Raw genomic sequence first — 24,650 nt, 5'->3', positions numbered from 1 at the left:
AGCTCGCGAAATTCCGTGGACAGCAGTGCCAAAAAGGGGTGCCAGAGTTCTTCAAACTGGTCAACGTTCCCAGCCACCGTCAGTGAAATCTTCTCCATGCCCAGTACCTGCCAGAGCCTGTGTAACCAACCAGTGATAGAGGGGGCAGTGGGGGTACGCCAGAGCACAAGGATGTTTTGAACCGCGGAGCCCAGCGCAATCGCAATCTGCCTACCCCTGCGGGACTTCAGCGGGTACATCAGGTCGTTGGGGAGGCCTAGCAAGACATACGCAGGGAAGCGCGGGAGCTCAATCTCAAAGTGCCTGTCCACCTCATCCAAGACCTCCGTCCAATAGGCCGACAGCACCGGGCACTCCCAGAGAATGTGCGTAAGGGTACCCTCCTGTCCGCAGCCGCGCCAGCAACCTTTATCGCCGACTTTGTGCATCTCGTAGAGCCGCTCCGGGGTGTAATACCAATAGGTGGACACCTTAGTAAAGGTCTCCGTCAGCCCAGTGTGGTACGCAGAGTGCCTCGCCCGATACGCAATCCTGTCCCACTCCTTGTGGCTCAGGGTTCTGCCCAGTTCCCTGTGCCAGCGCTCCCTCCCTGGGTTATGGTAATGAAACGGCGGGGGTTGGAGAAACTTGTACAAGTCGGTGATAAGCTTGGCATCCGAGGTCCGGGTTACCAGCCATCGCTCATAGGGCGTAATCGAACGGGCAGCGACGTCGCGCACTGGGGGCTGTAGAGCCCAGTGGCGGACTTGCATATAGCGCAGTCTGTCCCCTTCCGTCAGGCCAAACTCCTGTCGGAGCTGCTGGAAAGGGAGTACGCCCTCCGGTCCGTAGATCTGGAAAAGCGCCCTGCAACCCGCGCTCACCCAGTGGGAGAAGGCTCCCGGTTCCCGTCCAGGGGTGAAGTCTGGATTGCCAGCAATGGGAGTGAACGGCGATGGAAAAGTGGTGAGCTCGCGAAGCTCGCACACCGCGTCCCACACTCTCAGCGGAACCCGGGTGATAAAAGAGGCGTAGAGGTTAGGCGGGCGGTGAGTGCGCCGCAGGAACGGGACTTCCTGGAGTGTACGGCCCGCAACTGCCTGGTCTTGAAAGAGCCAGTGCTTGTCCGATTCCCACCGGCTCCACTCCACCAGGTACCGAAGTTGTGCCGCCTGGAAGTACTTCCGGAGGTCCGGGACCCCGAGACCCCCCGCCTCCGGGGCAAGCATGGAGAGGACCCGCTTCATCCGAGGCTTACGGCCCTGCCACACAAAGCGGGAGATGTCTGCCTGCGCCTGTTGTATCCAACCCACAGGGGGCTGGAGAGGTAAAGCACAAAAAAGATACAGGATCTGAGGCAGTATCGTCATCTTCACCGCTGCGATACGGCCCAGCCACGAGAGCAGGCCCTTGTTCCATCGGCCGAGTTCCTCTTTGATCTTTTTGCCCAGAGAGGAATAGTTAGCAGCGACCATTGCAGGCAGGGAAGGCGCAAGCAAAATCCCCAGGTAAGGTACCGTGGAGGAGGACCATTGCAGAGGAAAAAGACGCTGGAGGTCCCGCCTGGTGTCAACAGAGAGGGACCCGTCCAGGGCGGCCGACTTAGACATATTCATTTTGAAGCCTGCCACGCGGGCAAAGGAATTCAGTTCCTGGACGCAGGCAGGGAGCGACCGCCTAGGGTCATCCAGGGTCAGCAAGACATCGTCTTCATACAGGCTGACAGTATGCGTGTACTGCCCCATCCTCACCCCGATAGCGTCCGGGTTATCACGAATCCTCTGGGCAAACGGCTCCATATAGAGGGCAAACAGGAGCGGTGAAAGGGGGCAACCCTGTCTCGTGCCACGCTCAATGGCAAAGCTGCCGGAGCTGTGTCCGTTGACACGCACCGATGCTGACGGTCTCTTATAGCAATTAAAGATCATAGTGCGGAACTTCTCGCCGATCCCTAGTTTCCCAAGAACCAGCTCGAGGTACGGCCAATGAACCCTATCAAAGGCCTTCTCCGCGTCTACCGATAGCAGCATCCGCTCTCCCGGGACGCGTGAGGCCTTTTCTAGCACGTGCGTCACCCTCTTGGTGTTGTCGACCGTCAGCCTGCCGGGTACAAAGCCGGCCTGGTCCGCCTCCACCAAACCTGGTAGATGTAGACCCAGTCTGGCCGCCAAGATCCCCGTGTAAAGCTTGAGGTCCACATTTAGAAGCGAGATGGGCCGATACGAGCCGCATAGAGTCCGGTCCTTTCCCGGTTTCGGGATAACCGACACGGTCGCCGAAAGAAGGTCCGGCGGGATGGCACCCGGTTCGGAGAAGGAGTTGAATAAGCGAGCCAGGAGAGGCGCAACAGTGGGACAGAAGGTCTTGTAAAACAAGGCCGTATAGCCATCCGGGCCCGGGGCCTTGCCGTGTTTCAGCCGTGCAATAGCGGAGATGACTTCCTCCACGTGAATATCCCTCTCCAGGTGGTCCGCCTGGGCGGGGTCCAAGGCCGGGAGGGTCACCGATTCCAGGTAGGCCTCGGCCTCTCCCGGTGGGGAGGGCTCTGCAGCGTACAGTGCCTCGTAAAAGGCACGGAAGGAATCCGCCACCCCCGCGTCACCGGAAACCGGGACTCCATCTGCTCCCACTAGCTCCTTTACGACGTTGCGTTGCTGCGCAGCCCTGAGCCGGTGGGCCAGGAGCTTACCGCATCTATCTCCGCCGGTGTAAAAGGCATGTTTCAGGCGCAACGCCGCATACTCCGCCCTGTCCAGGTCCAACGCAGAGAGTAGTTTCCGCGCCGCCTTCAGCTGCCTCCAAACACGAGGCGCCCCCGTCCGGCGGTGAACCTGCTCGAGTTCCCTGACCTGCGCCGTTAGTTCCTCCCTCTTGCGTTGACGCTCCTTGTTCTCCGCCGAGGAGATGGAGATAAACTCCCCTCTGACGACTGCTTTCAAAGCCGCCCACTGCGTTGCCAGGGACGTATCGGGGTTGCTATTGTGGGTCAGGTACTCCTGGATGACCTCCTCCACTCGCTTCACCACCGATTTCTTATGGAGAAGCGTGTCCCGAAGCCGCCACATCCCTCTGGAGGGGGGGGCCGCCGGCCAAGCAAAAACTCCGGAAACCGGCGCATGGTCGGACAGGGACAGAACCCCGATGTCTGCCGCCGTCCGTGGCGGCCAAGCGGAGCGGTCCGCTCACCAAGAGGTAATCCAACCGCGAGTAAGTGCGGTGTGCGTGGGAGAAATATGAGTAGTCCCTATCGGCGGGGTGCATGGTGCGCCAGAGGTCGTGCAGATCCAGCTCTGCGATCAGGTCCTCTACCGTTCTAGAAAGCTCCCCCGTCTGCGGAAAGCGCTGGGCCGACCTATCCAAGGTGGAATCGAAGACCATGTTAAGGTCCCCCCCCAAGATAACGTGGCGGTCGGGCGAGGCAGTAACGTCTACCAACACAGATTCCAGGAAGCGATCCTGGTGGTCATTTGGGCTGTATACGGAACCAACCGTAAAGGCAACTCCCCCCAGACGCATGCGATACACTAGGAGCCTCCCCTTCTGCTCGGCATGTTTATACAGCACCTCACCTCGGAAGGAGCTGGCTAGGAGGATGGCTACCCCTGCAGTCTTAGTCGCAGCCGAGGAAAAGAGTTGCGTGGGGAACTTGGCAGAGCGCAGCCTATGGCAATCTTTAGAGAGTAGATGGGTTTCCTGCAGGAGGCAGATATCCGCCTGCGACCCTTCTAGCAGGGAAAGGATCGCCCTACGCTTCACAGGGTTGTTCAGACCCTTAACATTAAGGGTCACTACTTTCAGGGGCGGCATCACTCCCAGGGAAACAAAGCGCTGTGCAGCAAGCGTGGGATCAGTGGAAGGGGCGCGCGGGGCAGGGGCGCAGGGAAGGCCAGAATCGGCTCCGCATGTGTTCGGACAGTATCGGACGGGACCACCCCAACACCAAACCAACTTTGAAACCCCCCCAAAACCAACCCATGGCAACCAGCCAAAAACAAAAACAAGAAAAAACACCCCATAGTCTCAGTCTAGCCCAAGTGGGCGAGTCTGCAGAAAACCGTCAAGTGGACGTTCAGCCACACACCTCCAACCTCTCCCCCCCAACCCCCAACCCCAACCCAGCATCGAAGAAGCTATGAGTCTCTCCCCCCGGAGTAAAGTTAGGCCGTCTGGGCCACGCCATTGGAGTCAGGCAAGTTCCTGGCCGCAGTCCTCAGGGCCTCCGCCATATCCGCCCTGATGGTAGGGGAGTCAGGGCGACTCGCCGTCGCCGATGATTGGCGCCTCCTCGATCTCCGTCGGCCCCGCCGCTCGGGCGCCTCCATGCGGGTGTGGCCCCCTTCTTCCTCCGTAGCTGTGAGTTCCAGTACCCCACAGACATCTTGTAAGGAGCGCAGCTGATGTAACACCCCATTCCATCGAAAAATAAGGCGGAAGGGGTGACCCCAAAAATAGGCCGTCTCATGCTCTCGCAGGAAGTCCGTGGCGATGCGGAAAGACCTGCGCTTCTGCAGTGTGATGGCGGACAGGTCCTGATAGAGCGCCACGGGCCGTTCTCGAAAGGACAGCGGCTGTTTCCTGCGGGCCTCAGTCATAATGCGCTCCTTTAGGGGGAAATCCGGCAGGAATGCCAGGATATCAGGCGGGGGTGCCGATGATTGTCGTTGGCGGCCCACCCTGTGTGCTCTGTCTATGCGGATCGGGAAGTCCGCTCCTTCTCCCAAGATGTCGCGGAACAGGTCCTGCAGATAGGCCACTAGGTCCGCTCCCTCATCCGCGGATGGAACGCCCCGCACCCGGATGTTATTCCGCCTGGATCTGTTCTCGAGGTCCTCCGAGTGGGCCTGGAGCTCGACACACTGCTCCCGTAGGCGGAGGACGTCCTGCTGGAGATGAACTATCTCCTCGTCTCGACGCTGGGCCGCCGTTTCCACAGTGTCGACTCGCTCGCCCAGGCCTTCGATTTCTCTACGCACTTCACGGACCTCTCCCGCCACCTCGGTCTTGAGAGTCTGAAATTCCTCCTTGAGGGAGCTGAATAGGTCCTCCATGAAGGACCTCGTGACAGGTGGTTCGCCTCCGGTGGCGTCCGTTGAGGCCCGGGAGGACCCCGGGGACGGCTGTGCCCTGTCGCGCAGTTGCTGGGCCCTGCCGAGCATGTCCGGCAAGGTGCGATCTCCCCGTGCAGCGCCTCGTCTTCCGGCCATCCTGGCCTCCGCGGTGGGTGAAGCCTAGAGCCAGCCGTTGTAGACGCGCCCAGCCGCCCGTGGGCACCAGATGTGAAGTCCTCGACGAGGACAAGGGCAGTGCGTCACAGGCGACAAAATGGCGGCCCGGGTCAGGGCGAGACGACCATCGGGCCAAGCAAGGCGGTCAGCAATGTCCAAATCGGAGGCTCTCAACCGTGTGCCCCCAGGGAGGACAGCAGATGTGTAGGCATCAGGAGAAACCAAGGCGCCCGCATGACCAGGGCGCGGGCGAGGGTCACCAGTATTAGTTCCGCAAAGACAAGATGGCGGGAGGGCGGAACCCAGGATGCCAGCCCAGGCCAGCCAGTCTATGGGCGACCCTCGAATGGCAACGGGTCGGGGGAGTGCGAACCCAATGTCTCCCAGTACCATCGACCAATACGCCCGTCCCGGGCTCCGCTCAGATTCCACCGTTCCACTCTTCCAGGCTCGGGGTCCGCAAGGCGTCACACTCCGATACCCATGGCAGGGGGGTAGATCGCCGTCGCAGGGCTGGGATCCGTCTCCCAGCGATGGTCCTGGCCACCAGGGCGCCGGACAGTAGGCCACCACACTCCGCGGAGTCCGTCTAGTCCGTCCCCCGGGATCTCCAGCGTTCAGCACTCGATTCAGCCGAGGCGCGCGGACAGCGCCGCAATATGCTCCGCCTCCAGGCCCTTCTCCTCGGGGCGACCCAGGCTCCCCTCTTCGGGTCGATCGGTGAACAAACTTTTCGGGGACTTGCCCCGGGGCAACAGAAGTCAAAGTGGCATCAAAACGTGCCCCAAGAACTCCGGCACAGTTCTCTCGCCCGCAGTGCCACCGCGGGGGGAGAGAAGCGCAGGAATCTGGGCTCGAGCTGAGCCGGGCCGGAGGAGCTACGGGAGGAAGCGTCCGCTCACCCCGCCATCTTGGCCACGCCCCTCGATGACACAGTTTTAATAGCAAAAATGTCTAAAGGTGGGTAAACACAGCACTTAGCTGTGGCAACTTACTGTACTAAAATCAGTGTTGTTATTAACACGAGCAAAGTTAATATGATGATCTTCAGGAGCAAAGGGGAAAATAAGTTTTCCTGCTTCATAATTCATGAGAACCTGGAGGAAGTCGCATCCTTCAAATTCCTTGGTGTAGTAATTGACAAGTCATTAAATGGAAAACACTCTTATAAACCACCATAAGATACTCAGAAGCTGTGCCAAATGCAATCCTGTGAATGGCACAAAAGCAGAGTCACAGCTTTTCCAGTTTCATTGACAGTCTTCTAAGTAAAAGTGGGTAGCCAAGAATATTTTTATTCGGATTCTGTTTGAACCATAAAGGTATACACATATAGACATCACAGCACACAATACAATCAGGGTTGAGACACTTGACAACAAAATAACACCCAATTAATCTTTATGCAGATTCCTGAGATTCATATTAGATCTTTAAAAAAAAAAGACAAATTAATATTTATAAATTCATCAGGTAACATCTGTAAAAACAGAAGTGCTGGTGGAACTTGGGAAAATCCCTTAACCTTTTTTTTTTCTTTTTACTTTATTTACCAGTTTCTCCTGTACAATATTGAATGTTTTTATAAACATTGCTTATTACATAACACAGTGTAAAATCTGGACTCAAAAAAGTAAATCACCACTATCAGACACATTTAACAACTATTGCAAACTGTGATAACATAACAGGAAAGTCCCTCATCCTTCAATACTCAGTTTCTAAAAACATTTCTAGGCTCAATATAAAATGTACAGAACATAAGAAAATGTTGTGTTTCCTGCGGAGACACATAGTCACAGCTGCAGGGACCCAAGGAACCAGGGACATAGCTTCCTTTGGGAGAAGCAAGCAACAAATGCATAAGGTTTAATCTGAACCTTATGAGCAGGAATTGATATCTATTATTTTTAACCAGGGTAGGATAAGGCTCCATAAACTGCATAGTTTTCAATAATTCAAATCTCCAAACTGATCTCTTGGCTAAAAAGTTATTCTCCAGCCATTTTCAGTTGGTTACAAATAACCATAGGTTTATTCTAAAGCTCCCCGTCCCTAACCAGGGTAGGATAAGGCTCCATAAACTGCATAGTTTTCAATAATTCAAATCTCCAAACTGATCTCTTGGCTAAAAAGTTATCCTCCAGCCATTTTCAGTTGGTTACAAATAAACATAGGTTTATTCAAAAGCTCCCCGTCCCCATTTGCATGAAATAAACCTTAATGTGTTTAATCCAGGGATGTTCTGTGCACAATCCAGTGAGAGGCAGTCCTTTAATATCAGTCTGTTCAGACTGAGATCCTCTTTGCTTCACAACCGAATCCATCTCAACAACGGACGAAGGGCTAATCGGTCACACACCTAACCAACACCCAACTCTTAATGAAAACACAAGGAAGAGGTGCTCTGGGGGACACAAAGTAGCCATTTCAAAAATATATTTTCAGAAACCTGAAGGCGACTAGCTTCCACATAGCCCCAGATGTCACTTCATAGGAAAACATGGAAATACATTTATCCTGATAGCTCTTAAACAAAGTCATAAGATTTTTACTGCCTAGTCTTGATGCAAAACTAAACATTGCAGCAATAGATCAAATAAGCTCCTCATTCTTGGCTACAACTAGAGGTTTCCAATAAAGGCTGCTTACAGGTGAGTAGCAGTGGCTTGCGAGGGGGCAGTCTCCAGAGGTTAAAGCAAGGACTGGATGGGGCCCAAAGAAGCACCAACACTACACCACCACCAGCCCAGTGGCGGCTGGATCCAGGGTGCTAACACAGCGTCGGGGACCAATGCAAAGCAATGGAAATAGCCAAAAACAGAGGAAGGCTGCAGGAGGCTAGTCATTTCATTTCATAGAGCTTTATTCGGAGCATAAAAACATGTCCATGAAAGCACAACAGTTACATAGCAAACATTTCATTATTAAAAGATACAAAACATGAAAAGAATACACATGTTACAATAATTATCCAATGTGAGATGGAATAAATAGTTAAAACCAAACTTAAAAATACATACTTTTCCTAGCACCAATAGCCTTGAGTAGGAAAGTAGCTGTGAAAAAGCAAATGTCTGGATGATGCATATTAAAAAGCAATTTCATTGATTCGGTGATTGTTCTTACTCCAAATCTTTTCAAAATAGGTTTTAAATAAATTTTCCGTAATTCACTGTACAAGGGACAAGAGAAAAGAAAGTGCGTAGTACTCTGTTTCGATCTTACAATCACATGGACATGGTCCCACCGGCGTGTTTTTACATCAGGGCACGCGACCAGATGATGAGCCGTTCCCATCCTTAATCTAGTGAGAACAAACTGGTGTGAGACTCTAGACACCTGAGTCAGATAAGGGTGAAGTCCACTATACTCATTCAGGCCATTGTAAAATTTACAGGTAGAGAGTTTTAAATCTTCTAGGGCACGCCTCTCTTTACAGTAATTCAAAAACATGATTTTCATATTTGATTTGGGGTTATCAAATACACAACACCGATCAATGATCACATTATATCCAAAAACATTTTGAAAATTTTCGATATTATATTTAAGCCAGGGGATCCTTAAGTACTGGTCCAAGGTGAGGCAATCCTCAATGATAGCTCTGTTTAATGAGGTGCCTTCATTCAACCAAACAGATCGCCACAACAATAAGGGTCTTAACATGATTAAATCGTTCAAGAAGTGTATCCCCGTTTCCTTGTGGACCAGGGTATTAGATGTAGATTTGGGTAGACAAAGGAGCCTTTTCAAGAAGTTATTCTCCTCTGTCTGAAGGCTCCCGGCATGTGTCACACCCCAGACTCCTGCCCCGTAAAGGGCCGCAGATAGGCATTTCGATTGATATATTTTTAGCATATCTGCTATACGTCTATTTCCCAGTTTCTTTGCGAAAACAAAAACCCCATTGGCACTTCTGATCATCTTAGTTTTAACCACTCTGTGTTCAATGTCCCAGCTACCATTTTTTGAGAAATTGATCCCCAGATAGCAAAAATTGTCTACTTTTAAAACCTGTTCTCCTTCTATAAAATAATGGGAGTTAACTTTCGTTTTAGTCGTGGCTCGTCCTGAACATTCCATCACATAGGTCTTAGACCTATTGATCACCAGTTTCCTGTCTTTGATGAACAGGACAAACCTGTCCATCAACCGTTGAAGGCCCAGGGGGGTCCTAGACAGCAACACTGCGTCGTCCGCATAGAGCAACACAGGGATGTCAAGGCCTTTAACTCTTGGGGCGTCGGCCGATACTGTTTGTAAGACAGCATCCACCTCATTGATGAAGAGGGTGAACAGTAGGGGTGCTAAAACACACCCCTGCCTGATTCCTCTCCCTATCCTAAACTTATTTGTGCATTCCCCATTTGGCCCATATCGTACACTGCAACTAAGTTTTTCATACAGGCGAGCTAGAAAATACACTATGCTGTCTGGAGCTCCCATATCAAGCAGTTTAGCCCAGAGTAGGGCGTGGTCAACCATATCAAAGGCACTGCTTAAGTCGGCGAAGCATAAATACAGGGACCCTTTTTTTGCCTGGGTATACTTCCCGACCAGAAGTTGTAGATTTAAGCACTGCTCTATAGTTCCACGCCCCTTTCTAAATCCAAACTGGCTATTAGTTAAAATCTCGTTCGACTCTGCCCATTCCTCTAATCTGGCTAGAAGAACACGGCTCATAATTTTTACCGATGAATCCAGTAGGGATATTGGTCGGTAATTTTTTGCTTTGTCTCGGTCTCCTTTCTTGTATATAGGGATTATAATAGATTCTGCCCAAGTAGATGGTATTTTGGAGCATACTGCTGCATTAAAGATTTTAGCTAATAGGGGGCCCCAAATCTCCGGGGCGGTCCTTTAGACATCTATAGGGACCCCATCGGGTCCTTGGGCCTTACCTCCCTTACTAGTTCTTATACTAACCATAAGTGAGTAGCAGTGGCTTGCGAGGGGGCAGTCTCCAGAGGTTAAAGCAAGGACTGGATGGGGCCCAAAGAAGCACCAACACTACACCACCACCAGCCCAGTGGCGGCTGGATCCAGGGTGCTAACACAGCGTCGGGGACCAATGCAAAGCAATGGAAATAGCCAAAAACAGAGGAAGGCTGCAGGAGGCTAGTCAAAGAGAACCAACAGAAGCAGAGGTAAGTTGCGATGCTTGGGGACGTACACACACTTTTGGTGGTCTTAATTAAGGCCCAGGGTGGACGCGTGCAGGGGTGTCTTTAGGCGTCGGAAATGACTTACAGGTCAATGTTGGAGGGGTCTCTGTGCAGAGTGTGCAGGTGAAATCGAGGTCATCTCACAGTGGACTTGAGCCTTGGAGTGCTGGGGAACTTTGCTGGGGCCGGTCGGCCACTTGGACTCAGGCAAGAGGACTCCGGTGCAGAGGTGGAACCGGGGCAGGATTCACCGTTCTTCAGGTCACAGAGTCTTTACTTTAAAGATGGTTGCTTGTGTAGGAAGCTGGGTCATATATTGTGTCCATCTATGGTGATGCATTTTGTACTGAGTCCAGACTACCCTTAGTGATAGTATTTAGATCCCTGAAAACTAGAGCTCTCAAGACGTAGCTGGTGAGAGCAGCTAAGGCTTATGCGGGAGGGTGTAAAGCAGGTGCAGTTGTCACTATATTCAGTCAGTAAGCTGAACCACACCAGGTGATTATAAAAATACTTTGAATTTATTATCATACACTAGACACTAACTTGGTATATCTCCCACCAGGTGATATCAACTACACTCAAAAAATACTTCAAAGATAGGTAAGTAGCAAAAGAAAATGCCTAGGGGCCAAACCATATACTAAAATAGTGTAATGTGAAGTGAGTACCAAAACCGGACAGATGTACAAGGATGGATGACCCCAGGGGAAACACAGAACCACCCAAAGTGAGAAGCCATGGACCACAAGGTGCCTTGGTGCAGAGTCTTTACACTGGGTCAAACGTCCTTAGGATAACACAGGGTAAATGGCAGTTGGATGTTTACAGTTCCAGAACCCTTCCCTAAGGACTCAGAAGGAACCACTTGGATCAAAGAAGGGTGGAGAGGAACCCCACCCATGGATACCCGAGAAAGCTGAATAGCTACACCAGGGAGCCCAGGTGCATAGGGATGAAGTGGTCTTAGAACCACCCGAATGATTCCAATGAAGGTTTAGTGTAACATCAGCAGCTACAGAGAGTGCTTGGTGAGGGTTCCCTTAGGGACTATCTTTACCAAATGTCACAGATGTGGAGCAGGTGATGCAGATTTTGTACACCTTGCATGGTACTGTGTTAAAGTCAGGGTGTATTGGGAACGGGTAGTGCAACTATTGGGTGGAATGTTGAATTGTAATGTGGAATGCTCAATGAATTTCTGTTTGTTGGGATGTTTGACGTCTTTGAAATCAATCAAGAAGAAATTTGCTGCTATAACATTGCTAATTGCAGAGCGAAGAGTTTCCATGCACTGGGACGGTAAAACATCTCCCACAGTTGAACGCTGGGTGATGGACTTGATATATTGTAGAGACAAGTTTCTGCTGTACGCAGAGGAACTACCATCAGCTTCCAAGCCTGCAAACCTTTGGGAGCCATTGACAATCTACCTAAGAGCCCACCCTGATATGCTAAAGGAAGATATGATGTGAAGAAGCCAAATGTCGCAGATGTTGAGCAGGCAACGCAGATTTCGTGCACCTTGCATGGTACTGTATTAAAGTCAGGGTGTATTGGGAACGGGTAGTGCAACTATTAGGGGGCATATTGAATTGTAACATGGAATGCTCAATCAAATTCTGTTTGTTGGGATGTTTGATGCCTTTGAAATCAATCAAGAAAAAATTTGCTGCTATAACATTGCTAATTGCAAAGCAGTTTCCATGCACTGGGATGGTAAAACAACTCCCACAGTTGAACGCTGGGTGATGGACTTGACATATTGTAGAGACAATTTCCTGCTGTACGCAGAGGAACTACCATCAGCTTCCTAGCCTGCAAACTTTTGGGAGCCATTGACAATCTACCTAAGTGTCTCTCAACAAAAGGGGGAACCATAGTGGACTTTGTTTAACGGGGTCCAGTGTACAAGTCCGAACAACTAGTGACACAAGAAGGGTACAAAGTTCCCCGGAAGAAAATGTGAAAAACAGTATGAGTGTAGCATAGAGGACAGAAAAAAGGGGGGAAATTCCCTTTTTGGAACTTAAACCCTCACACACCCAGCAAACTAGATGTCATGCTTTATCAAATGGGTTCTGCTCCTCGTCAGACTGGCGCTGCAATGTCTGATGGGCTCCCAAAATGGGGCTCTTTATCGGAGATCTTTTGTTCCAGCCATATGGTGCATGCATGTGAGAGGGCAGAGGAAAGTGTAGTCGTGAAGTGAAGGTGGATTAAAAAAGGTGGGTCAGTCCACAATGCACTTTATTAGCGTGGTTGACTCCCTTGATTAAAAAAGGGGTGGGAGGGGAGATATATACCGGGAAGATTCACAGCAAAATATCTACAACCCTCAGGTCAAGTCAACATGTTTCTTGCCGTCATGGCAATTTTTTCAGGACCTAAGTGTTCAGTACTACACAGTGAGAAAATAAATAATGTAAATTATAACCTCATCTTGTAGGTCAGTAAGCGGGCAGGCCAAATGGTCCTACTCTAATGATGCGACCTAGAAAAAAGTATAAACAAGCAACAGAGGGAAGTGGTAAGTGCAATACTCTATTGCTTACTAGTTCGCAAGTACTCTACATTGTACACACACACACAAAAGACATTAAAAACATTAAACAGAAAGGGTATTGTGAAAGCAAAATACCCTTAGTTTTGCAGGGACAATCTCAATCGAGAATGAGGGCAAAAACGTTGCGAATAATGGAAGGGAGGGCTCAATGCTTACCCTAGGAGGTTCCCTAAGGTGCCCCGCAGACTGCTCCCGTGGGACCGGCACAATTGGGTATGGTACCTATGAGAGAAAAAGATGCCATGCAGGGGGCTTATCTTGGAAGAGACAACAGGGGACATGTGTCAAAAGAACCGTGCTCATGGGGCCCTAGGAGCTCGACGAGGACAGCTCAAGCAAGTGGCCAACTCTCCTCGAGCCCCATGCCTGTACTGCGTAGAGATGAGAGTTGCATTTTAGACAACCCATAATACCTGAGGCCGCCTATCCCCGGTGGACACCGCCAACCCGGAAGTCTGAACACTGCCCGTACCCGCCCCCTGCTGGAGAACCTGCGGAGGGAGGGGAACATAGCCGGGTCCAGCAAGGAGGCCGACAGCGTCTGTCCGGAACACATGACATTGCCTCACATAAAACGTGGCATCAGGGAAGCAAGCGTCTTCCACAACTACGGAGGCCAAGGTGAAACGAAGGGAGATGTTCCACAAATAACCCGAGTGCCGACAACATAGTTCAAGGCGACGGTCACAAGGGAGACTCCCAAAGTGCTTACCTTCGGCGGCGCGCGGTCCAAGCTGTATACACCTACCCCCACGAATACAGCGCCTGGTCAGGGCGCGGAGCAGCTGGTGGCGAGCCCAGGGAGGAACCGGGTTTAAGAAGCCATCGCCATCCCACCATGTCAGTGCCTGTTACAGTTGGTATGTCTCTGGAGGTGCCAAACAAAGGTGTCAGTCAGCCTGATTTCCTTACACTGGAGTGTTAGGGGGCACACTGCGCAGCCACCGCAAGGAAAGTGACCCACTACCGGTGGAAGGCCCCAAAGTGTGTTCTGGCTGCTCAGGTTCTGTTTCTTGGGCCGTGTGTGGATCAGTGCGTCTTTCAAGTTAGCAGTTTGTTTGAACGCAAACCGAGGGCGTGGAATATCTAAGCCACCTGAGTTAACTATATTCCAATGCTTGTTTATTGTTTTCTTTACGAACGCTGAATTCTTGGTAAAGCAAGTCACGCAGGTTATGAGTTCGTCTGATGTTTTAGGGCGGGTTTCAAGCAAAGTATCCCTTGGGTTATTCAGGGCTCGTTTGCAGGAATTGCGAATGAGTCTGGTTGGGTACCCTCTATCCTGTAATTTGTGTTGTAGAAGACTAGCTTCCTGTTGGAAATCAGACTTGGCAGTGCAATTCCTACGGACCCTGAGGAACTGTCCGAAGTGGAGATTATCCCTCAGGACAGGTGGATGGTGGCTCTCATAAAGCAGAAGACTATTCCTGTTGGTGCTCTTGCGATACAGGGTGGTGCTGAGCCCAGTATGATCTAGGCTGATACTCAAGTCCAGAAATGGGAATTCTGTTTCTGAAATGGTGCCAGAGAATTTACGGAAAGGATTCTGTTGGTTAATCCAAGAGCAGAAGGCCTCACAGGTAACACGGTCACCTTTCCATAGTACGAGGATATCGTCTATGTATCTGCGCCTAAGTGTTATGTTGTCACAGAAGGGGTTGAGTGCGGATCTGATGGTGTTCTCTTCAAATGTGGCCATGTAAATGCACGCTAAGCTAGGAGCAAAGGTAGAACCCATAGAAGTCCCACGGACTTGGTGGTAGAGTTGTGTCCCGTATTGGAAAAAATTCTCTGTCAGGGCTAGAGTTGCACAGGCTATTATAAAGGAAACTGGGGTGGGAGAGGACCACTCTTCAAGTAAGAGGGTGGACTCCACAGCTTCCAAGGTGGCCTATTGCAGGATGTTAGTGTAGAGTGCTTCGACATCCAATGTTAAAAGGAGGTCAACACCCGCCCTCCCTTCGATGGTGTCAATGAGGCAGAGAACATCCCTTGTATCTTGTAGAAAAGATGGTATTTTCCTAACAACTGGTTGGAGGAAAGAGTCGCAGAATTTGGAAAGTGGCTCCAGTAGTGAGCCAATGCCTGACACAATAGGCCTCCCAGGGACCGGTGTTACCCCCTTATGAATCTTGGGGAGGGTGTAAAAGTATGGGATAACTGGGTCAGTAGTCAACAAGAACGCAGCCTCGTTCTTGGTGATCCAGTCATTTGTCTCACCTTCCATAATAAGGCTCGTGATGGTAGTTCTGAGCCTTTTGGTGGGGTCTGCAGTCAAAGGTCTGTAGTGAGTGGTATTGGCAAGTTGACGTCTACATTCAATGTCGTAATCACAGCTGTTTTGGATCACAGCACCCCCTTTGTCCGCCTGCTTTATAACGATAGTTGTGTCATTGCCTAGCGACTGGACTGCTTGTCTCTCAGCTGTGCTCAAGTTGTTGAAGCTGTTTGTTATCGGTTTGTTGTCCAGACTCCTCAGGACTGCCTTCTCAAAGGCTAGTACCTCGGGCGGAACCATCGAATCAGTCGGGGTAAAAGTTGATGGTTTTCGCAACCCAGTGTCGGTTCTTTCACTTTCAGGTCTGTCATTAAAGAAGGAACGTAACCGTACTTTCCTGAACAATTGCTTGACCTCGCACATCTCGGTGAAACTATCAGGAATCGGAGTAGGAACAAAGCCTAAGCCCTTCTCAAGGATCTTGGTCTCTAGGGGAGTCAGTGTCCTATCAGAGAGGTTTACAATCAAACTCTCCTTCCGCTGGTCGTGCTCCTGGTTTCCACCGATGTTGGTGCGGTTGTCTGGTCTTGTCATTGTACAGCTTTTTGACCTCCTCGCTTACGCCCTCTTCCTCTGCCCGAACCTCTGTCTAAAAAAGGTGGGTTCACTGGGTAGAACTGTGGTGGTCCCTGTGGGTAAAAGTGGTTTTGCCAAGGTGGCATTATTTGTGGTGGCCCATGGAACATAGGTCCGTTGTTGTGTCCTTGGTTCCAGTTGGGGCGACGTTGATTTCGATTGTTATGTGGGGGGGTGACTGCCACTAGAGTCACTCCCGGAGGATCCCCTCCGGCTGCCATTGTCTGAACTTTCATCAGAAGAGTAGCCGTTTCTATTGTTAGTGTATCCTTCCTTCAGGTAAGGATATACTTTTTCTTTATCGAATCTGGCCACATTTTTTTCGTCATTTTCTATTTGAGGAGAAATTCTTGATTCTCCGTGATTTCCTGATTGATCTCTGCTAGTTTAGTAGTAAAGGGAGTTTTTACCTTGGATGGCTGTCTTAATGCTGTGATTTTAACAAGCAGGGCATCTGCCAGTCTCTTGGCCTTTTCACGATGAAGAAGAGTAGGTCTTTCGTGCATTTCCACGAGACCTGGCTCCAATCTATGTTATGTTATGTTATTGGGGTTGCTTATATAGCGCACGGCTACTCCAAGGAGTGTCCCGGCGCTTGCAATCTACCTTAAATTGGCCATCTTCAAGGAAGAGTCTCGGCATGATGTTGACTATCAGTCCCTGGGGAGCGATGTTGGCTCTCAGATATTCAGTCAATCTACCTAAGTGCCCACCCTGATATGCTAAAGGAAGATATGATGTGAAATCATGTGTTCTAGGTATGTCCAATTATACTAAATTAACTGATATGGCTACATATGCCTGATATGTTTGTTACCACTGTTGTACAAAAAACAATAAAATCTTATAAATGCATTTAAAAAAAAGAATCTGCATGGATCCACAAAATTCCACCCACCCTTCATTCGCCAAAGTCTTCCGATAAAAAAGTACCTCACTTAAATGGGTAGACCTAGTGCCCACGACAGGAAACGTCTCAAAATGCTTTGTGGACAAACCACATTTCTACAGTGAAAACGGACCCTTTTTTCGCATAGTTCCTAGCTGTGGATTTTGAACCCTAGCTCTGCCAGCACCTATAAAAACCTAGCATACCTATACATTTTTTCAAACTAGACACCCAGGTGAATCCAGGACCGGGTGATGTAGGAAGGTGGATACCTGACTATGGTTACCCCAGATTTTTTGCCTTGTGTTTAGCTGGTTTTCGACTTAGTTGGCCTGGCTCCCTGCTAATCAGGGCCCCAGGCTATCTGCTCTCTCCTTAAAATGGATTCCATGTACCCTAGGTGCATAACTAAATTGGCTTGGGTCACCTTATCAGCCCCTGTACAGAGCACTATAGGCGCCCAGGGCATAGGTGCATCCAAGGCCTACCAGGGGCTGCAGCATATCTTTTGCCACCCCTGGCTGGCTATCCAAAATTGACACAACTGGCTGATCACTCAGCTGGGGCAAGGTGGTGTAATAACCCCTTGCTTAGATATAGTATGCCTATATCTAAACCTAACTGGACACATATAAACCTATAAGCCACTCCTATGGCAGGCCTTAACAATCCTGGAGGCAGAGTGCATGGTTTAATGTGAGATGGTGCTCTAGCATGAGCTGAGCCTGTCTGCAGCTGTCGGGACCAATTCCCTTAGCTGTTCCGGGATAATGCCAAACCATATACTATTAAGTGCATTATAATCCTCGCGGTTATATGTTAACTTTGGTTTGGTTTTATCAAAACATGTCGTGTAAGGTGTCATACGATTTGGAATACTATCCCCTCGACAGTCCTGTCGACGGGGATAGCATTCCACTCCTCTAGAGGGTGAAGACATGTTACTTTGCTAAAACGCAGTTGATTTTTAAAAGAGCCTCAGATCCACAAAATGGATGCTTCTGCCACAGACACGAGTCTGACCTCCTGCTGCTGACCTTAACTCAGCAGAGGAGGCCTGGACAAAGGGTTTCCTGTCACAGAGAGGTGTCACACCACCCCAGACAGGAGATAGTGGATTGTAGCAAGGAGGTTTGAAAGAAACCAGACAGTGCCTGGGGAGCACAAGGCTTCCCCTTGCATAATCCGGTCAAACCGGTTCTGGGGCACACCAGCCCCAGCTCCAGTGCGACCTGGACAAAGGGAAAGGGGTGTAACCACCCCCTTCCTGGGTACAACCCATAGGAGGGACCTAGCAGGATATCCAGCCCACCAGATTGGTATAAGAGTGGGAGCAATGCCCAAGCATTCAGGTAATCCTGAAGAAACGAGACTCTGGACCCTTCGACATCCTACTCGACGTAGAAGACTGAAGAATCTCCCTTGTGGTCAAGGAGTGACCACCCTGTGCAAACAGGCACCATCCAGCACCCCGACCCTTGCTTTGTTGCAGTTTCCGCCGGAACTCGAGCGACAGAGATCGACTAGATCAAGCGTGCCTGCCTTCTAACAGCCCGATCCACAGTCCCTGCAGAGCTGAGACCCGTGGAGGCGACCGGAAGCGTGGGGCCCGCCATCTTGGAAAGTCCACGAGACACTGACCGTGCAGCCCACGAGTGACCCTCGAAGCTGTACACCCGGGTTTGAGAAGCCCCAGCCCTGAGCCTCTCTTGCACCGAAGCTCACCCCTCCACACTCGACGAGTGCTGCGTGGGGCCCTTCTGCATCTTTTGGCTCAACGCGTTGGCCCGGTCACTTGCCCGTTGGCTTGTGGCCCCTGTACCGACGAAATCCGAAATACGACTTGTGATTCTGGTTGCTCCAGACTTGCACCCGTTCCTCTGAAAAGGAGCACCCGCTCTCACCCTCCTGGTCCGAGTGAGAAGCAATCTTCCAGTCCTGCGTGGATGGCTCTTGCCAAGTGTTGTTTGCTCCAATCTTGAAGCAGACTGCGCCAACGGCGAGAGCCTTCGTGGGACAGCTCGTGACCCGCTCCTGGACGTCACAGATGCCCGAGAGCCCACGTGGCAGCGAAGAGAAGCTCCTCGACAACCACCTGATTGCGTCCGACATTGCCTGGTTCCGTCCTGGTTCCACCCTGGTCACTGCTGAGTGACCCAGACTCTGTCCCCTCTGCTTTCAGGTACTCTACAACTCTGATCCACCCTTTGATCACACCGGACACTTCTCCTTCACATCGCCTGCAGCATCTTCAGCTTCAAGCACCAACAACCTGCGTGACGAAACCCGACACAACTTCGACCCTATGCACCCGCTTCCTGTGGGTGAGGTAACTCAACAACGCCGATGTTCCCACACTGGTACACACATCTAGTGTATGTGTCTTAAGTTTCATCCTTCTAGGTTAAGAGGAAGTCTCCTTAAACTGTAACTTTATAACTTTTACGCACCATTGACATTGCATTGGTGCATGCGTGTGCTTTAAGCGCTGCAACCGAATCCCGCGGGCTTTTCCCGACTTCAGCATTGCTAGTCCCGACCAGTCCCAGCGATTCCCTAGGCCCTAGGCCTAACCACTGTTCGATTGGTATCTCTTATACCACTTTTTTAATATATGGTTTGAGTGGCCACCCGCCCTCATCCATAATTGTGCAACTTTCATATGTTATACTGTGCTTTTGTTTAAACGCTTGTGCCCCTTTGCTCAGAAAGAGTACTGGGGATTATTCTAGTAATAAATACATATATTTTTATAATATATACTTGTGTCGTGTCCTTTCATTTGATATTACAGGATTCTGATTTGTAAAACAGCTTGCTTAACACGACCTCTTGAGTTAAGCCTTTAAGGCTGCTTAGTCCATGCTACCATTAGGATAGCTTGTCTATAAGGTTGACTTACAACCAGACACCATAAGGGTGGTTTGGACTGATACAAGGTGGTTCCAGAATTGGAAACATCATATATCAGGCCAACTTCTCAAAGGTGACTTGTGTGATTCTCACCAGGTTCTCTTACCCCGAATCCCTTTCAAACCTCAAACTTTGTCAAAAAACACATTGACCTCACATTTCTGTGATGGAAAGTTCTGGACTCTGCGTGGATCCACAGTATTCTACCCACCCCACATTCCCCAAAGTCTTGCGATAACAATCATACCTTACTCATGTGGATGGGTCAAGTACCCACAACAGGCAAGGGCTGTGTTTTGGATAATTTCTGGGTCCCCTCCAGGGGAATCAACAAACCCAGGGTACCTTTAAAGTCCCCATGATTTTGGAGGAAAAGAACTCCAATTTGGCGTGGATACGTTATGCGGTTAAAAAGTTACAGAGCATAAGCGTGAAGTGACAAAAAAAGGCTTAGTCGGGGGGAGGGGGCAGAAGAACAGTCCTAGAAGTAGTCTGTAAGTGTAACTTTTCAGTGAATGTTTCTCGCATAGAATAACGTTACCATGCTCGAGGCACGTGTCTCAAATCTGACATCTATGATTTCCTACTGCTTTTTGTGTAAAAATCTATAACGTCTAAGGTACTTACCTGATTCCAATGATCTTGGTGTCTAAAATGATATAAAAACTGACGGCCCGTCCCGACGTTGTCCCGGTATGAAAAATAATGTCTGCAATGCTTAGAATAGGTGACCCAAATTTATTTCAAAACCTGCTCTGAAGTCCCTTTTTCGGTTGCATTTTTAATGAGCGATTCAAGCTACGTAGCACTTTTATCAGTGCCCATGACCATTTCTGACCACTGGATCTCCAGTTCATTGAAAGAAAGTTAGCTTTGAAACCCAGAAAGAACAATTACATAGGTATGTGCCAACCTATAAGTAGTTACCTGTTAAAACCTATTCCACAACTGAAGTTTTCTGATATCCCAATATTTTGCAAATTTGTTCCCCATAGCTTGTTTCATTGTGTGAATTGTTTGGAGAGCCGAACTAAAGCTGCTCAAAGCAAGGTATGTCAGCTATTTTTAATTTTAAGGTTCTCATCTGAATTAGTGTGAAGGTGTCAGATGTAAATGTAAATTTAAGGCTTTTAGGGGGCACTTGAAGACAGTGCTATAAGATTTGTAGAACAGTGAAAATAACTTGATCATGTGACGTATTCAGAACATAATTAAAAGGACAGTATAACACTTTGTTGTATCCATTGTTACTATATCATCCTGTTTTTTTCTTTTCTGTACTTAGGAGTGGGCTTTAGTGGACGCAGTCCTTAGTCCTAGCATGCTCACATCTTTACTTGCTATGGATTGCTGGTGCTTCCTTGCTCGGTAAGCTATGTTTGTATTTGAAGCTTTTTGAGTGGGCATTAAATTGTATCCTGGAATTGTTATGGAAAGAATAGTCATATTATTGTTTTAGAGGGTAATGCAAGTGGAGTGGTGCCTTTTGCTAGATTGGGAATGCCCAGAACAATTGATAGCCACCTTTCTCACTGAATAAGTAGTAACTCTTTCCTTGCATCGTTTTTTAAAACAGAGTCCACGTGGAAATTACACATATGTAGCCTCTGATTAGTTAAAGAAACGTTTGCATGAAGGTTTTTGTAAATTGTGTTTAAGTGCAAATGTTATACACAGGTTCATGCCGATCAGTTATTCATCTCCATTGTTCTCAGCACAGTCATAATAGTAGAACAAGTATAAAATAAAAAATGATTAGTCAATAAAAAAATCAAATTTGAGTAAACACAATACAGCACTTGACATCAAAAGTTAAAAACTTCTTACACACATCAATGCTCCAGCTATCACATAAACGAATTATTGATTTTGAATCACATTGTTAAAAATGCACATAACGACGAACAACATTAGAGGGTCCATTCTTCTGCTCTACCAGTAAGCAACCAGGCTTCCAAATATATGAAGGCCTGGTCTGTCCTACATTAAAGTGAAAGTCCATCATATAATTGCATGGTGCAGTAGTGTTCATTTTTATGGGGTGGGGGTTACGCAAAGATGGCCAAATCCCAGTTCCATGAGAGTGCATTTGATGTGTCATCAAATTATTAGCAGCATTGTCATTACAAGATGATATCTCTTGTATTGCTTCAAAGTAATCTCCCACAGACAGATTCCTGTGTCACCAAATCCAATAGAAAATTGAGATCCACTAAATATGATATGGATTTAATGCCCAGCTCCATCTGTAGAGCATCCAGTTCCTAGCCAATGGACCAACCTTTCTTTCTTTGTGCCAATTCCCAACAGAAGCTTCACCATAGATGTCTTCCCTGTTGACAGCTGCTGCCTTCATCCTGTAAACTTACAAGCTTCAATTTGATGGTTCAGTGCCATTTTTTGCTTACAGCCTAGAACTCCACCTTTAGAACGAATGAGTTCGTCATTTTATTGATTTAATTAGTTAAAATCATTAAAATAAATACAATGTCAATTTGTGAAACTATAAAAATCAGGTTTAAATTATAATGTTCTTTAGAATGTCTTAATATATAGAATGTTCCCCTTGCCTAAGTTATTGTAGCATCAAATTGAATACCAATGTACTTATATGCTTATTAACATATTCAAGTAGTTGACTACTAACAGCAAACCATCTTCTGATTACCGATGAACTCTTCAAAAAACGACTTTAGGTTTAGGTGCATCATTAGTTATTTTAGCTTAAACATTTTCTGCAAACCCCCTGATTAATTTGTTCATTGATAGTTGTGTTAAGGAAAGCAAAACAGAGTCACTGTAAGCAAATGAATAGGCATTTTGGTCTTACCTAACTTAGGAGTATCAAGATTCAGGTGTCTCAAATACTCTTGTCTGTCATTCATGAACACTCCCTGACTGGCTCTAACCACGCTTTGGCTGATGTATCCGTGTGGAGAGCCCAGATAGCAGCAGTCGTAGATTAATTCTGCAAGTCCTTGACAAAAGTGAGAGAACCACAGCTAATATCCCCGTTAACAAATTTAAATGCTAATTGTAAATCCATGAAAGTCAGCTATAGGAGAATCACTTTGTGCGTGGCCTATAGTTGACCGTACTAGTGCCCTTTCAAAAGCCTGCATGTGCATTCGGAAGTATGACTTCCGAATCGAACCACTTTTGTATGTGGCTTATGAAAACTTTGTTTTTTGCCAGTCTCATGCAATTATGGGACTGTAATTGGCTGTAACCACTCGGCTTCCTTTTTTATGCAGAGTGGCATTTGTTGTAGAACGCTATTAACAGAGCACAACATCATTTGCTATTAGTGTTGAAGATTTTAGTAAGGGCCGAAGCCTTACCTTCAGCTCAGTGGGACATAGGTTAATTTGAACAAGATTGGGTTCTGGGGCTTTAATTTGCTTTTGTCCCAGGATGGGTAGTTCCACTTCTTAGTTGGAAAGAAACCAGGCAACTATCAGAATTTTCTGAGTGATTAGAATTTGTAGTAACAAATGCACTTAGGACTTGTTATCGATTGCATACGTGGTATACTCATTCATTTACACTTATTCAAGATTACTTGTGGTTTGCATGTTCCTGGACACAAGCTTACAGAATCTCTTAGATTTATGCTCTCCTGCAACCTATTTTAGGTTTTTTGCTGACAAGTCACTCCTTATGATTTCTCTTAAGCTTAATGAAGTGTCAGCCTTCATGTATTTTATAAGGATGTACAATTAGGCCTTTAGAAAGCTCATACTTTTTAACTCAACTTTAGTCATCAAACCATTCACAGTTGTTGCAATGGTGAGGTAGTTCCCTACTTCCAACTTAATTGCTCATCTTTTTGTAGGTAAACGTTCTAAGGTGCAAGTAACAACTTTGTCCTGTACAGGTAATTGTGGAACTAATTGTGATAATAAGAAAATCACTAAAGGATCATGATCGCTTTACAGGCAACTTTTATGTCAAATATGTATGCCCAGGTCTTAATGTTCAGGTATAGACAGTAAGAGTGGACCTAGTCCATGTCTTATAGAGCTCATTGGCTAGGCATGTGAACGAATATACCATTAAGAAAATAAACACACACTGCAATCTAGGAGCACGAAAATTAAATGTTTTCCCAGTCTGTTGGTCCTGTTCCAAGCCATGTTGGTCCCCTGGTCCCTATAGTAACACAAAAAAATGACAGGCGTAATGCTGAATATTGTCATACATTCACGACCAGTCACATATCCATGTTAAATCCATTGTTCTTTTGCTCACCATGCCACCCCAGTTTGGACCCAGCCATATACAAATCAATCTTGACCCACTACTCATGGGATCAGTCCAGCCGAAACTGCCAGCCAGGTCCTACCTGTACTAGAAACAAGCACCCTGGGATCGGTTTTGGGGTATCACTCGTTGTTACCCTGGCCAGCCAAGATCACTGAGGCCCACGTCAACCTGGCCCTGTCTGAACATCTGGTACGGACCAATGCCCTCGACCCCACACAAAACGGATTCCGTGCTGGTCACAGTACGGAAACCGCGTTACTTGTGATGGTGGAACATCTCCGGGCAAGGTTGGATGCTGGTCAAACGGCGGCGCTTATTTTGTTAGATCTTAGCGCCGCCTTTGATACGGTAGACCACAGCATCCTCCTGCATCGGCTCGAGGAGATTGGCATTGGCGGTCAGGTGTTGCAATGGTTCCGCTCCTTCTTAGATGACCGCTCCTTCTGTGTTGCCATCCCTCCCTTCAAGTCCAACTACCAACCGCTGGCCATGGGGGTTCCGCAAGGGTCCACGCTGAGTCCCACGTTGTTCAACCTTTACGTGAGACCGCTGGCTGATGTCGCTAGGCAGTGGGGCCTAACTTTGGTCTCATATGCCGACGACACACAGCTGGCGGTTACTCTCAGCGGGGATGCGGAGATTGAGGCCCCCAGGTTTCAGTCTGGACTGAAGGCTGTGGCTAGCTGGCTGACAGGCAATTGCCTTCAGCTAAATGCCACAAAAACAGAGGTGATGGTCGTCGGTAAGGGAGTGGAGCTGTGGGGTGACCACTGGTGGCCCTCAGAGTTGG

The 24,650-nt window shown here is 48.5% G+C and overlaps 1 protein-coding gene across 2 annotated transcripts in view; it reads left to right on the top strand.

The window, feature by feature from the left end:
• The window catches only part of FIRRM (FIGNL1 interacting regulator of recombination and mitosis), a 3,285,109-nt gene that overhangs the window by 1,787,854 nt on the left and 1,472,605 nt on the right, over nt 1-24,650 (top strand). For both annotated transcript variants that reach the window (XM_086964357.1, XM_086964349.1), the window contains one exon: nt 20,880-20,962. In XM_086964357.1, coding sequence (XP_086820483.1) covers nt 20,880-20,962 — 83 coding nt within the window. The remainder of the gene's footprint in view (nt 1-20,879; nt 20,963-24,650) is intronic.

This window comes from Lissotriton vulgaris, chromosome 1_1, assembly GCF_964263255.1.
Source record: "Lissotriton vulgaris chromosome 1_1, aLisVul1.2, whole genome shotgun sequence".
NCBI lineage: Eukaryota > Metazoa > Chordata > Amphibia > Caudata > Salamandridae > Lissotriton > Lissotriton vulgaris.
The sequence above is the reverse complement of the archived record's forward strand: the minus strand, read 5'-3'. Positions and strand labels throughout refer to the sequence as shown.